This window comes from Oncorhynchus gorbuscha, linkage group LG20 (assembly GCF_021184085.1).
Source record: "Oncorhynchus gorbuscha isolate QuinsamMale2020 ecotype Even-year linkage group LG20, OgorEven_v1.0, whole genome shotgun sequence".
Lineage (NCBI taxonomy): Eukaryota > Metazoa > Chordata > Actinopteri > Salmoniformes > Salmonidae > Oncorhynchus > Oncorhynchus gorbuscha.
The window spans coordinates 11,600,332-11,617,269 of NC_060192.1; the positions used below are offsets into that span (position 1 = coordinate 11,600,332).

Consider the following 16,938-nt stretch of genomic DNA (forward strand, 5'->3'; position numbering starts at 1 on the left):
TTGTGAGTGTCAGGGGGCTAATTAGCTGAATAAATTAGGCTAAAAGGTGTACCAGTGAATTCATTGGATGTGTTGCTAGTGTCTCTGAAGGCCAACTCAGCCTGCTTGAAGAAAAAGAAACAGCCAGGACCGTTCATATGAGCAGTGGGTATAGTAAGGCTATCAGGTTATATTTATTCCACTTCAAGTCCTTTTCCCTATACTAAAATCAGAAAAATCAGAGAATATGGTCATCCTAACAGTAACCGGTCATTTGTTGACTTAAATACTCTAAAGTCATTGTGAGGCTGTATGAAGCCAGGACAGGAGAAGAGAGGCAAAGGCCAGTCAGTTGGACATAATAAGGTCTCTGGAAGGTCAGTGAGAAAATTGCTCCGAATGCACTGCTGTAATAGGGTTCATACTAACAAGGTCTCATCACCCTCTGTTTTTCATTCAGAGCCTGGGCTTGTTAAGATCCCCAAACTCAAATCAGACCTAAATCGAGGCTCTATCTCAACCTAGAAATCAACCGTCATCTCTTAAAAAGCTAAATTATGCAAGTGTGTCCCTTAGATTGTTCTTGCACATAGTGACCTAGTTTTTAATTTACCTTTAGTTGACAAAGGGTTCATGTCTGATTTTCTGTTTGACATGATAGCGATCTCTGAATGATCTCCCTTTGACAATAGCCTTATAAGGCATCATCATGAATTTAGGATCTACATTTAGAATCTAGATGATTCACACAGGTGCACAAGAAAAAAAACATACAAAAGACACCATTTTAAGTAGTCATTTTTATATACACATGTATATATTCATATATTACACATTTAATACAGGCATATTGAGATCGATCATGAAGAGAAGAACAGAAAAAAGTGGCTGAGATATTTGTAAAAATGTACATTTCATGAGAAATCATATACACACAATTTTGCTTTTTCAACTATCCTTTTGACAGACATACATACAAAGAATTACCATAATGACAAGCCCCCCCCCGAAAAAAACACAGGGTGTTATGTAGAGACAGCAAGAACCAGCTTGCTAAATATACGTTGCATATATATTCCCGTTTCTGTGTGGGATTTCTCTGATCAAAGGGGTGAATCGAGAGTAGCCTGTGCTGTTTAAAGGAGAACGCCACAAAAATACGTTGTTCCTCTCTAAACTTTTCTCACCTACTACATTTGTTTTGCATGATAATGCTTTAGTTGAGTAAACTCCATTCAGAATAACCTCACATCATTTGGTTGGGACAGTATGGTGTCATATAGTGTTCTTGAAGAGATTTAAATAAAGAGTTTTTTTGTGTATTATTTTACCCATCATACAACTAAAGTAAGTATCTGCCTCTACAATGCTACTGAAGGTTGCAAATCTAATCTTAAAAAAAAATTGCACATACAATTTAAAAATTTCCAATAAAACAGTGGTGATTCAGATGAATCCATGCCCTTACAAAACAAAATCTTGACCGAATCGTACTGTGTACAAAACAAATAATATTTTAAACATCAACATTGTTAAACAATAATTACTTCTTTCTCATAGTTATTAAATTCTGTGGCCACATGGACTAACTATTTTGTTGTTGTACTGAACAGTTTCATTTTGAGGATATTTTGGATACAGAGATACATAGAGATAGATAGAGGAGTCTAGATGGATATATGGAGATGAGTCCTATCTATCTCTATAGGCGGATTACATATTAACTAGTAAGCGATGCGATGTGACGAAAGGCATCTTTTTATACAAGTTAGCGAAAGGCTAGGATTAACCAGATCTACTCATAGTGCCTCTGAAATGGCACACTATTCCATAGTGCACTACTATTAAACAAAATAATTGAACTATATACTGTGGGGGATAGGCTGTCATTTCAGAAGCAGCAAGAACGTTAACAGTATCAAACCCTAACTGTTCCAAAGACCAGATGTCTACAAGGATACAGTGGTCAGATGGCCACATACAGGATGGACAGTAACAGTACAAATCTAGTATTGAAGTAACCTACAATGCCTAGAGGGGCCTTTAGAAAATAGTCCACAATCACAGTGTTGCTGATGTGCCCATTATCACTGTTTGTAATGACATTACAGTACTGATCATTTACCTATGTCAAAATAATGGTTTTGGGGAGGAGGCATTGGATGAAAAAGGCATACAAAAACATGTTTGTGATATTGATAGAACTAACTGCTACATAACGTGCATGCATATCCCTCCATCTAGGAGATGTAGCCCATCTAGATACTGGTCCTCCCTTGGTATATAAGGCAAGAATGAATCACTCAGTATGACATCGAGTCAGCACCAAGAACCTTTGTCTGTCTCTCTCCTCACAGGCAAACATGGCAGTTATAGTATGTAACCTATCCCAACTGGGTAGCATATTATTACCGTCATCAACAGACGTCAAGGTATATTTTCTTAAGGCATTTCTAGAATTGATTTGGCCTCATTTTGATTAAGAAGCTAGGTCAGTAGGCTGTCCAGTGCTCTTAAATGGACAGAAGGCTTTTTGGGAACAAAGATCTCTCTCTGATCAAAGAGAAGAAAAATACCCCAGATAGAAAAGACTTTCAAAGATGACATCGTAGCAAAGAGCGAACTGAGACAGTGAGATGGATCACTGGAAACCACTGGATCAGTGGTTTCTGGAAGACAGATGCCTTTGGGTTTGACTGGTGTAGAAACTGGAGGCATTTTCCTTTCAATGTCAAAAACAGTACTATTATAAAACAACAACTGGCACAAGATTAGTGCTTTCTTTTTTGTTAGCCGTGTTTTTTAACATACAAAAAGGCAGAAAGAAAAGAAAAGAAAGGCACGTTTCTCAATGAATTTATCCACAGTAAGAAGAGGCACTGAGGTCAGTTCAGTATGGGTTGCGCCTGTCACTCGGCCGTGTCATTGCCATTGTTATCAATGTTCTAGACGTCACAGCCATATTGATATCCAAAAGTAGAATGTAGGCTAATGACTGTTTTGTCTAAATTACACTATAGTGGCATGGAAATACGATGACATTTCTAAAGTAGGCAAATATTTAGTAAGAAACAACTTTGCCATCATTATGATGTTGTCAAATGTACTTTATGCAGATGGAAATGTTGTTATTACTTAGCACAGTTCGTCAAAAATAGCTAGCAATGCTAATGTTAGCCATCCGATGGATTCCTCTCAATTTGAGCCAGCAAACATTACACTGCATCTAGTCAATATGGAAAGTCAATATAGCAAGATCAAAATGTTGACAAAAGGTTTTCCTACTAATTATTTTCCTTCTTTTAGTAATGTAATTATATTTCCAAGCCACTGTAATGCACTTTTGATTAAATATTCATCAGCACCAATTGACAATGCATTGAGTGGAATGATCAGTCGGGCATCAGTCCTAAAACCAATGTTCAAAACAATATTGTGACGAAACGTGCAGCACACAAATTGTTTTTTTGCCTTTGAACGAGAGAACTTAAAATGTACTTTGTATGGTTGTCTGAAGCAACATACAACCAATTAAGCTTGTGCTATGACAGTTTTAGAGAAGGTGTTTAGTTTAAGACAGCTTCTACTTAAATTTCTTCATTGCACACAATCAGAATAGAAAGAGCCCAGAAAGAAAAATCTGTAAAAAGAGATCTCGAGTTAAGTCTTGCAAAGTACAATACTCAGCGACCGTATTTCATCAGCGACCGTATTTCGACTGGAGAAGAGAAGGAGAGGGGGGTGAGGGAAGATAGTTTGGCCTTTCCACTCCTCTTCTCACATCTTCTCTTCTCACTGTTTTACACAAAATCTTTGTTACTCAAGAGCTTCAGTGGAATAAACAGAACATTTACAAAGGAGAAAATAAAATGTCCGGAAAGATTGTTAGTGCAGAATTTTTTCCCATTTTTTTTGTTGTTGTTGATATAATATATATATATATTTATATATAAGCCATACATTGTCACCTATACATAACAAAACACTACGATTCTGACTTTATAAAAGTCTGAATTAAATCAGAAAGCATTACACTTCTCAATATCTATACCTTTACATTTCCTGACAGCCCAATGTTTATTTTAATTGTATTATTTAAAAAAAAACAGTGTTCAATACTCAGTGCTGCTTTACTGCAGTAAGAAGCTCTCTTATCTCTTCCTGGGGACAGATGGGTCCATTGGGACATAATATTAAGACTGTTTACAAAATGTCTGGATGTGTCACAAAAACCTGTTGTATTTGCTTGCACCTCTCCCCTCTAACCCTCCCTTTACATAAATATGACAAAAAAGACTAAACTATTGAAAAATAAAAACTTTCAATAGAGCCGTTGTGCTTGGGGGTCCAGGCCGGTGTGCCTACTCAACAGTCTGCCATGTAACGACCTAGGAGAATAAGGAACAACACAGACATTAGACCCCAGTATAGACCACATCATTCACACTTGACTAACCAAAAGGGAGTGTCTTCACCTCAAGTCACAACAGATACAAAGAAGAATATATTAGATCTCAGAATAGATCTAAGAATAGATTATGTGGTGAGTAGGAAAGAAAATCTACCATACATGTTATATGCTCTTTTGCTTTACTCCTGCACCCATATGTTTTGGCTGCAGAAGCCTTTATCAGGTGTCAGATTCTGTGTCTAGATCTTGGTCCTATACATACCTGTGGCAAACCTCTTCTTGTTGAGGGACAGTCTGTACCCGGCTCCCAACAGCTCCATGTCCACCCCTGACAGGGTGCTCCCCTCGCTCATAAACTGCACAGCCAGGGTGGTTGGGGTGGAAGGGCCGTCCGACAGCTCAAACTTAGCCCTCAGAGACCCCGAGCCTTCATTATCAGACTTCTCTGAGATATCACTCAGCTTCCATAGAGACTTATTCAGCTCTGAGTTCCTGGTGGAAAGAGATGAAATAAGTATCTTACACAATCAGTTGCACTTCCACTCTACCATAGAGATATGACAACCAGAAATACACTATTCAGTGTTTCCCCTAAATTCATTAATTTTAAAATCGTTGCTACCACTGACAAAAAAGGTAAATTGTGAGTCTCATAGCAAAGGGTCTGAAAATACTTATGTAAATAAAGTATTTCTGTTTATTATTTTCAAGAATTACGCAAAGAATTATAGAAACCTGTTTTCGCTTTGTCATTATGGGGAAAGGGTCTGAGAATGATTGATGAGGGATTTTTTTTTTTATACATTTCAGAATAAGGCGGTAATGTAACAAAATGTGGAAGAAGTCAAGGGGTCTGAATACTTTCAGAATGCAATGTATATATAAAGTATATATAGAATTCAAATGTTTTTCTGCACAGATGGGCTTTTAAAATCAGAGTGACAAGTTGCAAAGTTACATATCTTCAGATTTTCATCAGATCGTCCGAGAAACCTCCAAGGTAACTAGCTAGCTAGCGTGTAATCCTGGATGTGTAGTCAATAGACACAGGTAATAATTGTTAGCTAAAATGCAGTAATGTTAAGCTAGCTAAATTATTTGGGGGTTAATATAGAATTGGCTGGTGATGTCATTGAGTTCAAGAAATACAATTAAAACAGTCCTCGAATTTCAAATGTGGTAAAAAATAAATTAATTTCAAAGAGAACATAATTAAATGTTCATGCATTTTGGAGTAGGAAAAATGTGTTAAAAAATGACCTCACAGTCATTCAGGAAGACCCCACCCTCGCTACTACCTCTACCCCCACTCCAGAAAAAAATCCTAGAGGAAACACTGCTATTATTACAGATATACAACAACAAAAAACACATGTAATGCTAGCGATAAGTACAGTACAACATTAACCATGCTCACAGCTGATGCCAGTGCTGTGCTGTCTTGACTGTTGTGGTCTGTTTTTGTAATGGAAAATCAAATTGACCAATAAGAGTCAGTCAATTCGAATCAATCAAGCAAGCAATATATCAAAGCATCAGTGACTGGCAGGTGGCAGCAACAGCTTGTCCAATGAATTCATCACAAAAATTGAGGATTAGCTGATAACTATGAAACAAACATTCTGGGTAATATAGAGAATCTGGAGCTACTTATTGATCAGCATTTTGATATGCTCGAAAAAGAAGCGAACAAGAGAAGACCTTTAATCGAGTTCTGCGAGCGAAACTGAAGAGAAGCCGTCTAAAATTCCAAATGTAACATTGGAGGGGTGACGTTTTTATAACTATGTCTCCAGAAGATAGAGCATTGCTCACAAGTATGAGCAAGCAGTTAAAAAAACTGGATCTATTGCATGGGCTACTGCGGGAGGTTGAGGCCTTAAAAACAGGAATGGATTACAGTAATAAAATGCTGGAAGAAATACAAGCGGATAATAAGATATTGAAAACTACCGAGGACTCCCTAAAAGACACTACAGAGAGGCTCTGGTATGATAAAACAATGAAAGCCGAATTACTTGATCTTAAGTGCAGAAGTATGAAAAATAATATTGTTATAATTGTTATAATGGGCATAAAGGAAAAAGTCAAGGTGTTCATGAAACATAATCTCAAGATGACGGACGAACAGGTGGAAACAATTGATTTTCAAACGGGCTCACCGTTTCGGTGGAAGAGCAGAGGGAAGGCCCCGTCCGATCGTAGCTATGCTAACCCACTACAACATGAAAATTGTCTAGTTTACAACAGGGTAGGGAAGAACACCCCATTCTCTATTAATGAACAATTTCCTCATGAAATAGTGGCGACACGACGTGCCCTGTACCCCACTTTCAAAAGGCTCCGAGCAGAGAAGCAGAATGTTCGTCTAGTGGTCGATAAATTATACGACAACAACCGAATGTTCAAGGACTCAAAGATTACAACGTGTCTGTGAGTGACAGCTACCTCCTGTTGAAGAAGTTTCCAGATACATATTTGCACCGCATTACACAGTAAACATATGATTCCACTAACCGGTGCCCCCACACATTGACTCTGTACCGGCTATATACACCTGTATATATTGTTATTTTTTACCCCTCTTTAATTACTTGTTACTTTTATCTCTTATCCGTATTTTTTAAAACTGCACTGTCGGTTAAGGGGCTGGTAAGTAAGCATGTCACTGTAAATTCTACACCTGTTTGTTGTATTCGGCGCCTGTGACTAATAACATTTGATTTGATTGATTTGTTTTTTACATGAACGACTTTTATTTGTCTTTTTCATACAGCATGGAACCGTGGACTATGTGGACTTAAAATAAGGTTGGACTTGTGGTAAATGCAGAATGGGTATGATGAACTTATCCTTTTTCTATTTAGGCAATATGGAACTTTGGACGTAGTATCAGGTTTTGATTCAGGGGAAGGCGAAGTTGGGTAAGGCTGATCTATTTTTCTTTCTGATTATTTATTTATTTAATTCGAAGATTGAACATTAGAAATACCAAGGTTGTTTTTTTCAGTTTGATATGATATGGCCTAATTGTAGAGGTCGGGTATATTATGACATAAAAGCTGTTATATAGTGCGGCCCTTGTTCGCCGATGTGAATCGGAACGATTAGCTTTTAAGATAAAACGTAATAAATATTAATAGATTTATTATAAGGCTAAATTATTTATAACTAAAAACCTGCCTAGGTTCTCTATTGGAATAGTCCTATACGATCCTAAAATAATTGGTGTTATTACCCTTTTACATTTAAAATTTAAATCTCAATATAAAAAATGTAAAGGATGATTATTGTTCCGATACACACCGGCAAATGGAGTAGGTATTGTCTACAGGGTTGTTGTTTCTATTAGTGTGTGGCGGGCTGGTTAAGAAACTGATTGAAGTCAAAGGTAGAACTAACACAATCACTGGCTTATGGAAGCACTTCCCTAAGGGAGAGAGAGGTATATTATATTTCTATATAAGCTATTTATGCTACCTTTTATATTATTGAGTCTAATGATATAGGCCTATGTGTAAAACAGCCGAGGTGATAGCGCAACGACCCTGGAATAAAAACAAAATGTGTATCGGTGGAGAGAGGGTTGGTTTTACAGGTTTACTCTCTCTGTATTATATGCATGTATTCTTGACTATCGTGCCATGGCTGTGTCAGAGTCGATTGTAAGTTAAACTTGGGTATTCCTTTATGGGCAGTGTGATGCCTAAGACACATTTTTACTTGCAGTCATTAGCGGCCATTAGAATCTATGTTCCTTTTTTCTACAAAACATGATTTAGTACTTGGTGGCAAAACCCTTGTTGGCAATCACAGAGGTCAGACATTTCTTGTAGTTGGCCACCAGCTTTGCACACATCTCAGGAGGGATTTTGTCCCACTACTCTTTTTAATTTTTAATTTGACCTTTATTTAACTAGGCAAGTCAGTTAAGAACAAATTCTTATTTTCAATGACGGCCTAGGAACAGTGGGTTAACTGCCTGTTCAGTGGTAGAACAACAGATTTGTACCTTGTCAGCTGAGGGGTTTGAACTTGCAACCTTCCAGTTACTAGTCCAACACTCTAACCACTAGGCTACTTTGCAGATCTTCTCCAAGTCATTAAGGTTTCGAGGCTGACGTTTGGCAACTCGAACCTTCAGCTCCCTCCACAGATTTTCTATGGGATTAAGGTCTGGAGATTGGCTAGGCCACTCCAGGACCTTAATTACTGTGCTTCTTTTTGAGCCACTCCGTTGTTGCCTTGGCCATGTGTTTTGGGTCATTGTCATGCTGGAATACCCATCCACGACCCATTTTCAATGTCCTGGCTGAGGGAAGGAAATTCTCACCCAAGATTTGATGGTACATGGTCCCGTCCATCGTCCCTTTGATGCGGTGAAGTTGTCCTGTCCCCAGAAAAACACCCCAAAGCATAATGTTTCCACCTCCATGTTTGGCGGTGGGGATGGTGTTCTTGGGGTCATAGGCAGCATTCCTCCTCCTTCAAACACGGCGAGTTGAGTTGATCCGAAAGAGCTCAATTTTGGTCTCATCTGACCACAACACTTTCACCCAGTTGTCCTCTGAATCATTCAGATGTTCATTGGCAAACTGCTGCAGGATTTCAGTCCTTCACGGCGTAGTGTGTTACCAATTGTTTTCTTGGTGACTATGGTCCCAGCTGCCTTGAGATCATTGACAAGATCCTCCTGTGTAGTTCTGGGCTGATTCCACACCGTTCTCATGATCATTGCAACTCCACGAGGTGAGATCTTGCATGGAGCCCCAGGCCGAGGGAGATTGACAGTTCTTTTGTGTTTCTTCCATTTGCGAATAATCGCACCAACTGTTGTCACCTTCTCACCAAGCTGATGGGCGATGGTCTTGTAGCCCATTCCAGCCTTGTGTAGGTCTACAATCTTGTCCCTGACATCCTTGGAGAGCTCTTTGGTCTTGGTGGAGAGTTTGGAATCTGATTGATTGCTTCTGTGGACAGGTGTCTTTTATACAGGTAACAAACTGAGATTAGGAGCACTCCCTTTAAGAGCGTGCTCCTAATCTCAGCTCGTTACCTGTATAAAAGACACCTGGGAGCCAGAAATCTTTCTGATTGAGAGGGGGTCAAATAGTTATTTCCCTCATTAAAATGAAAATCAATTTATAACATTTTTGACATGCGTTTTTCTGGATTTTTTTGTTGTTATTCTGTCTCTCACTGTTCAATTAAAATTATAGACGGATCATTTCTCTGTCAGTGGGCAAACGTACAAAATCAGCAGGGGATCAAATACTTTTTCGCCCTCACTGTATTTGGGGCATACAACTATCTCAGCTCTGTAGACTTTGCTGCGAAGAGACAAAATCAATAGATAATTTATTCTGGTATTGCCCCGATGTAGCTTGTTTCTGGTCACAGGTTCAGGAATTGAAAAAAATAAAAAATAAATCACAACGTGCACTTAAAATTAAATTTACAAATACCATTGTTGGGCGATTTGGAAAGCCATCGTCAGTCAATAAATAATATAATAATACTCATAGGAAAGGTTTTCAACTTTAGCTCACAATATGTGGATACTACATGATTATAAAGGTTTAAAAAATTATGGAAAACATCACAGCACAATTAAAAATATACGGCACATGGAAACCAAACAAGGGTGGTCTATGGTGATTAGGTGGGATGGTCTGAGAATGGCTGAGGGTTGAGATGAAAGAGTTTATGTTTGGTATTGTATTATTGTTATGTGACTGCTTTAAATATAAAAGTACCATTTCTGTCAAATCTATATGTAAAATGTATATGCTAAATTTTTATGTAATATGTAGCAAAAAAAGCTGTAAAAAAACTAAAATATATTTATCCTCCGAAGAGGGGTGGAGGGGTTAATAAAATTAAATATATATAAACTAAATAGTACTGCTGTCCACATGTTCTCTGGTCATTTCTCTCACCAGACAGCATTGGGCAGGGACTGCATGTTGATGACCTCTCCGTCTACAGGCACTAGGACCTGTACGTTGGAAAGAGGGCCGGGGCAGAGCATGGACTCTGGGTTGTAACGGTAGTCCAGCCTCAGGTCAGTAGTGGTAGGGGTACACTTCCAGTACACTGCCAGGTTCAGAGGGGTGGACTGGATCCCATTAGAGGACACCTAGACAGAGGGACAGGTCAGAGATCAAGTCAGTGGTAGCGAGGGTGCACTTCCAGTACACTGCCAGGTTCAGAGGGAGGTTGACTGGATCCCATTAGAGGACACCTGCACCCAGTGACACAGCATAAGGTCAGAAGGAAAACAGCAAAGATCATATTATTGAAGAGATGCCAAAACAATTAATACACTAACAATATGTGAAATAAATACATTTACAAACACAAATTTGATGGTAATAAACATTTCATTTTGAGTACAACTTATTTTACTTCTGGAGTATATACTGTAGGGGTTTTCAATATACTAAAGTGAGTATTTAATTTAGTCTGGGACTAACCTGGTATTTGAGGATGTCCACATTGTAGTAGGATGCAGCAGGGTTCTGCTCTGATGCTTTCCTGAGGTAGGATGTGAGAGCTTGCATGTTGAACCAAAAGTCCTTGGTATTAGTGTCACTTTGCGAGGGATCACTGGATAACACACACACACACAGGAAATTATCAGAGACTCAAGTATTCATTGCTCTGTGTGTGCATGCGCACTTGCATCGAGCTCCAATAGCTTGAAAACCCTTTAATTGCCCCCCAGCTATTAAAAAATGAATTCCGTTTGATTCAATTAGTCCAGCCATGTGGACTCAGAGTAACCCAGATGAAGCAGACCGAGAAGGACAGAAAGAAAACGGGGAAGAAAATATCTTCTTTTCCTTTGGGGGAAAAAAGGAATCCACTCTTCAAAGAGACTCTCAGGTGGCTGTCTGTTTTCCACTGATGATTCACTGCTAATAAGTTGGCTAGGGCTAAACACATGGTGGCTATGCTGGAGAAAACACAACATGAAGCTTCAATTTAGATGTGATATTATCGCTTGTTGAGAGTTGACGTAACACTCCTCTAGACATGGCCTGTTGAGAACCTGATGTCTGACGAGGAATGGTGGAAAATAGTTTGCTGTCAGGATAATGATAGGTTTATGACCGATGCTAATAGAATTTCCCCTCAATGACGCAAGCTAGGTTTCCCCTCATTACCCCACCACCACCACCACCACCACTATCCCCTCAACACCTCTCTCTCTCTCTATGGGCTGCCACCCTGATATGCTCCAGTCTTGTCCACTGGTATTCAACCAGTGTTATAGCCTTTCTTTGGGTCCAAACGTACACACACCTGTATTGGAATCTGGTCATTACTGATATAGCTGAATGATTCTCTATGGTCCTGTATGCCTGTATGGTAACCACACATCAATCAGGTTAATTAAAACATTGTATGAATGTTTATGTTAACCATATCAACTGTGAATAAAACATTATCAGAATGTTGGAATTTCTCCACTCACCTGAACAGTAGTGTCTGATTGGGGAGGATCTGCTCCAGTTTGGACGTGTTCTTCAGTTTGAAGGTGAGCACGGCAGGGGAGGGGTTACTGGTGAACACCTTGATGATACCCATGGGGAAGGACAGGGTCATGTCACCAGTGATCTTTACTATGCACCTAGATAGAGAGTGAAGGAGAGCAGCACGTAAAGGGTTAAACCTGTGATCTTCACCACACCCGAGGAGACGAGAAAAGCAGCAAAGAAAGAGAGCAGGCCCTACAGCTCACGCAAAGAGACAAATTGCCACCACACTGGATAGTTTTGTTCAAGTGACATGCGGATGTTACAGCAAATCAGAGATTGTACTGCCGCGGATGCGCACAGAAAAGGAAACAGTACGTGGGACATGTCTATGCATGAACTCAAAGCATTTATTGCACTCATATCAATTTGATCTGATAGGTTTGAGGTTAACTTTTTTCCCCCAAGAGACCATTCCATGCACCCGCTTCAGAGAGATTGAGAGACGCCTGCATTTTGATGGCGAGGATACCAAACACGCGTGCAGGCGGACCTAGATCACTGCCGTCTCAGACACCTGGAAATGTTGTGTGAATAACTGCATTGCCAGGAGAGAATATAACTGTTGATGAGCAACTATTCCAAAACCAATTCTCGGTGCCATTTCACCCAATACATGGCCAACAAACTGGACCCAAGTTTTGGTAGGCCGCCGATGTCGAATCCAAGTACTTGCTCAATGGCTTTCCATATCTGGGGAAAGATGAATCCAGGTCAGCGGGTGATCGACTGTTTGAGCCTGTGGTTTTGAGACTCAGAGCGTTACATGGGCAAGGGCAGTGACAACGGACAACTTCACATCAATTTCCCTGGCAGACAAGTTGATTGCAAAGAAGACTAGCCTGCTTGGAACCTTGAACAAACAGAGTAGGGAGCTGCCGCCCTCTGCGCAAAACATACCAGCGGAGCTGTACTCCATATCGGTGACGGAGAGAGACAACCACCTGGTTATATTATCTTTTACTTTCTACATTCTCAAAAGAAGCTGAAACTTAACTGTATTACTTACCAATCAAATCTATAAATCAAATGTATCAAATGTATTACACTAATGTTTTATTGTAGGGAACGAAAATAAGCTATACGTTTTTCACGACGACTTTGTAGAACGTTACAAAACTTATCCTTGACTCTATCCAAACAAATAACGATTGTTTTATATCTTGTCATGGATATATTCCACATGCTTTATAATTGTTTATGCACTATTTAGCAAATCAAATGTTATTACTCACATGCACCGAACACAACAGGTGTTGTACAATAAAATGCTTACTTACGAATCCCTAACCAACAACGCAGTTTAAAGAAATACGGATAAGAATAAGAAATAAAAGTAACAAGTAATTAAAGAGCAGCAGTAAAATAACAATAGCGAGACTACCAGCACCGGTTAGTTCAGGTAATATGTACATACAGTTGAAGTCAGAAGTTTACATAAACCTTAGCCAAATACATTAGTCAAATAATTCCTGACATTTAATCCAAGTAAAAATTCCCTGTCTTAGGTCAGTTAGGATCGCCACTTTATTTTAAGAATGTGACATTTTAGAAAAATAGTAGAGTATTATTTATTTCAACTTTTATTTCTTTCATCACATTCCCAGTGGGTCAGAAGTTTACATACACTCAATTGGTATTTGGTAGCATTGCCTCTAAATTGTTTAACTTCGGTCAAAAGTTTCCGTAGCCTTCCACAAGCTTACCACAATAAGTTGGGTGAATATTGGCCCACTCCTGACAGAGCTGTCGTAACTGAGACAGGTTTGTCGGCCTCCTTGCTCACACGCCCACAAATTTTCTATAGGATTGAGGTCAGGGCTTTGTGATGTCCACTCCAATACCTTGACTTTGCTGTCCTTAAGCCATTTTGCCACAACTCTGGAAGTATGCTTGGGGCCATTGTCCATTTTTTTTTAACCAGGCAAGTCAGTTAAGAACACATTCTTATTTTCAATGACGGCCTGGGAACAGTGGGTTAACTGCCTGTTCAGGGGCAGAACGACAGATTTGTACCTTGTCAGCTCAGGGGTTTGAACTCGCAACCTTCCGGTTACTAGTCCAACGCTCTAACCACTAGGCTACGCTGCCGCGTCCATATGGAAGACCCATTTAGACCCAAGCTTTAGACCCAAGCTTTAACTTCCTGACTGATGTCTTGAGATGTTGCTTCAATATATCCATGTAAATTTTCCATCCTCATTATGCCCTCAATTTTGTGAAGTGCACCAGTCCTTCCTGCAGCAAAGCACCCCCACAACATGAGGCTACCACCCCCGTGCTTCACGGTTGGGATGGTGTTCTTCAGCTTGCAAGCCTCCCCCTTTGTCCTCCAAACATAACGATGGTCATTATGGCCAAACAGTTCTATTTTTGTTTCATCAGACCAGAGGACATTTATCCAAAAAGTACAATCTTTGTCCCCATTTGCAGTTGCAAATTGTACTCTGGCTTTTTAATGGCGGTTTTGGAGCAGTAGCTTCTTCATTGCTGAGTGGCCTTTCAGGTTATGTCGATATAGGACTCCTTTTACTGTGGATATAGATACCTTTGTACCCGTTTCCTAAAGCATCTTCACAAGGTCCTTTGCTGTTGTTCTGGGATTAATTTGCCCTTCTCGAACCAAAGTACGTTCATCTCTAGGAGACAGAACGCGTCTCCTTCCTGAGCGGTATGACGGCAGCGTGGTCTCCTGTTTATACTTGCATACTATTGTTTGTACAGATGAATGTGGTACCTTCAGGCGTTTGGATATTGGTCCCAAGGATGAACCAGACTTGTTGAGGTCTACAATTGTTTTTCTGAGGTCTGGGCTGATTTCTTTAGATTTTCCCATGATGTAAAGCAAAGAGGCACTGACTTTGAAGGTAGGCCTTGAAATACATCCACAGGTACACCACCAATTGATTGAAATGATGTCAATTAGGCTATCAGAAACTTCTAAAGCCATGACATAATTTTCTGGAATTTCCCAAGCTGTTTAAAGGCACAGTCAACTTAGTTTATGTAAACTTCTGACCCACTGGAATAGTGATACAGTGAATTATAAGTGACATAATCTGTCTGTAAACAATAGTTGGAAAAATGACTTGTGTCATGCGCAAAGTAGATGTCCTAAACGACTTGTCAAAACTATAGTGGTTGAAAAACCACTCCACAAATGGCTTCAACCAACCTAAGTGTATGTAAACTTCTGACTTAAACTGTACATGTAGGTAGAGTTATTAAAGTGACTATGCATAGATGATAACAACAAAGAGTAGCAGCGGTGTCAAAGAGGGGGGGGGGGGGTAATGCAAATAGTCTGGGTAGCCATTTGATTAGGTGTTCAGGAGTCTTATGGCTTGGGGGTAGAAGCTGTTTAGAAGCCTCTTGGACCTAGACTTGGTGCTCTGGTACCGCTTGCCGTGCAGTAGCAGAGAGAACAGTCTATGAATAGGGTGGCTGGAGTCTTTGACAATTTTTAGTGCCTTGTTCTGACACCGCCTGGTATAGAGGTCCTGGAGGGCAGGAAGCTTGGCCCCGTTCACACTACACATAGTGCCATGTGGTCGGAGGCCGAGCAGTTGCCATACCAGGCAGTGATGCAACCAGTCACGATGCTCCCGATGCTGCAGCTGTAGAACCTTTTGAGGATCTGAGGACCCATGACAAATCTTTTCAGTCTCCTGAGGGGGAATAGGTTTTGTCGTGCCCTCTTCACGACTGTCTTAGTGTGCTTGGACTATGTTAATTTGTTGGTGATGTGGACACCAAGGAACTCGAAGCTCTCAACCTGCTCCACTGCAGCCTCGTCGATGAGAATGGGGGCGTGCTAGGTCCTCATTTTCCTGTCGTCCACAATCATCTCCTTTGTCTTGGGCAATTCCAGTCATCGAGGGCCTGATTGTCACAGTTTGCCGCCGCCAACACACCTTACTCCAATAATAACCTAATCGTGATCATAAGCATTGGTGCTTATGTTTATTGCAAATCATTTGGCCTGGGGTTAATATGCATCTGATGCGTATGCTAAAGGGGACGCCTGGAAACGTTCTCTATCTAGCCTAGCGGGTACTTACAGGCTGAAAAGCCCAGCGGTTCTATTGTTAAACCTGTGCTCTTCACTATGCACCTGAGCGGCACAGCAGAGTGTTAACACAAAGGGTTAAACATCTGCCCACTAGTCCAGTCTATCACAGTACTGTACCTTTAATGGAATTGTAGTCCAAGGCAGTGCACAGTCTCAGTCTTAGTTAGTCCACTCGTTTAACTCCAAATGTAACTCATCCACGTCTAAATTCGACCCTGTACAACTCAGGCCAAGGCTACCTCAGTCCAAATGTAAACAAGGCCTGGTAGTCTAGCCCCATCCCAGTCTGCTGTGGTGTGGTCCACGTGCGAGCCCCAACCCTGCCCTGTGAGTCCACTGCACTGCTTATGAAATGTTCCATTTGCTAATCCCTGCAAAAATAATCATTTTGCACAGCAGCAATCTAACAGCAGTTAACCAATAAAAGGGTGTATGTTTTCTATGTCCCAGACTATAATCTGCCCCATGTGGGTTATCCACTATGAAAGAGTAATGTCGGTAAAACCAAAATCATCGCACGCACAGACGCACAGAGAGACGCACACAGACAGACAGAAAAACAAACGCACAGACAGACAGACGCACAGTCAGACAGACGCACAGTCAGACAGACGCACAGTCAGACGCACAGTCAGACGCACAGTCAGACGCAAAGTCAGACAGACAGACGCGCACAGACAGACAGACAGGCGCACACACAGACAGACGCACAGACAGACAGACGCACAGACAGACAGGCGCACAAACAGACGGACAGGCGCACGCACAGACAGACGCGCGCACAGACAGACAGGCGCAGACAGACAGACAGAGAGGCGCAGACAGACAGACAGACAGAGGCACAGACAGACAGACAGAGAGAGGCGCAGACAGACAGAGAGAGGCACAGACAGACAGACAGAGAGAGGCGCAGACAGACAGACTGAGGCGCAGAC

The 16,938-nt window shown here is 40.6% G+C and overlaps 1 protein-coding gene across 5 annotated transcripts in view; it reads right to left on the bottom strand.

The window, feature by feature from the left end:
- Window positions 1–761: 761 nt before the first annotated feature.
- LOC124007566 (F-BAR domain only protein 2-like) overlaps window positions 762–16,938 on the bottom strand; it is a 101,167-nt gene continuing 84,990 nt past the window's right edge. For all 5 annotated transcript variants that reach the window (XM_046318233.1, XM_046318232.1, XM_046318235.1 and 2 more), the window contains 5 exons: window positions 11,871–12,026; window positions 10,867–10,999; window positions 10,330–10,529; window positions 4,653–4,882; window positions 762–4,367 (listed from right to left, as the gene is read on the bottom strand). In XM_046318233.1, the coding sequence (XP_046174189.1) occupies window positions 4,345–4,367; window positions 4,653–4,882; window positions 10,330–10,529; window positions 10,867–10,999; window positions 11,871–12,026 (742 nt within the window). In that variant the 3' untranslated portion in view covers window positions 762–4,344. The remainder of the gene's footprint in view (window positions 4,368–4,652; window positions 4,883–10,329; window positions 10,530–10,866; window positions 11,000–11,870; window positions 12,027–16,938) is intronic.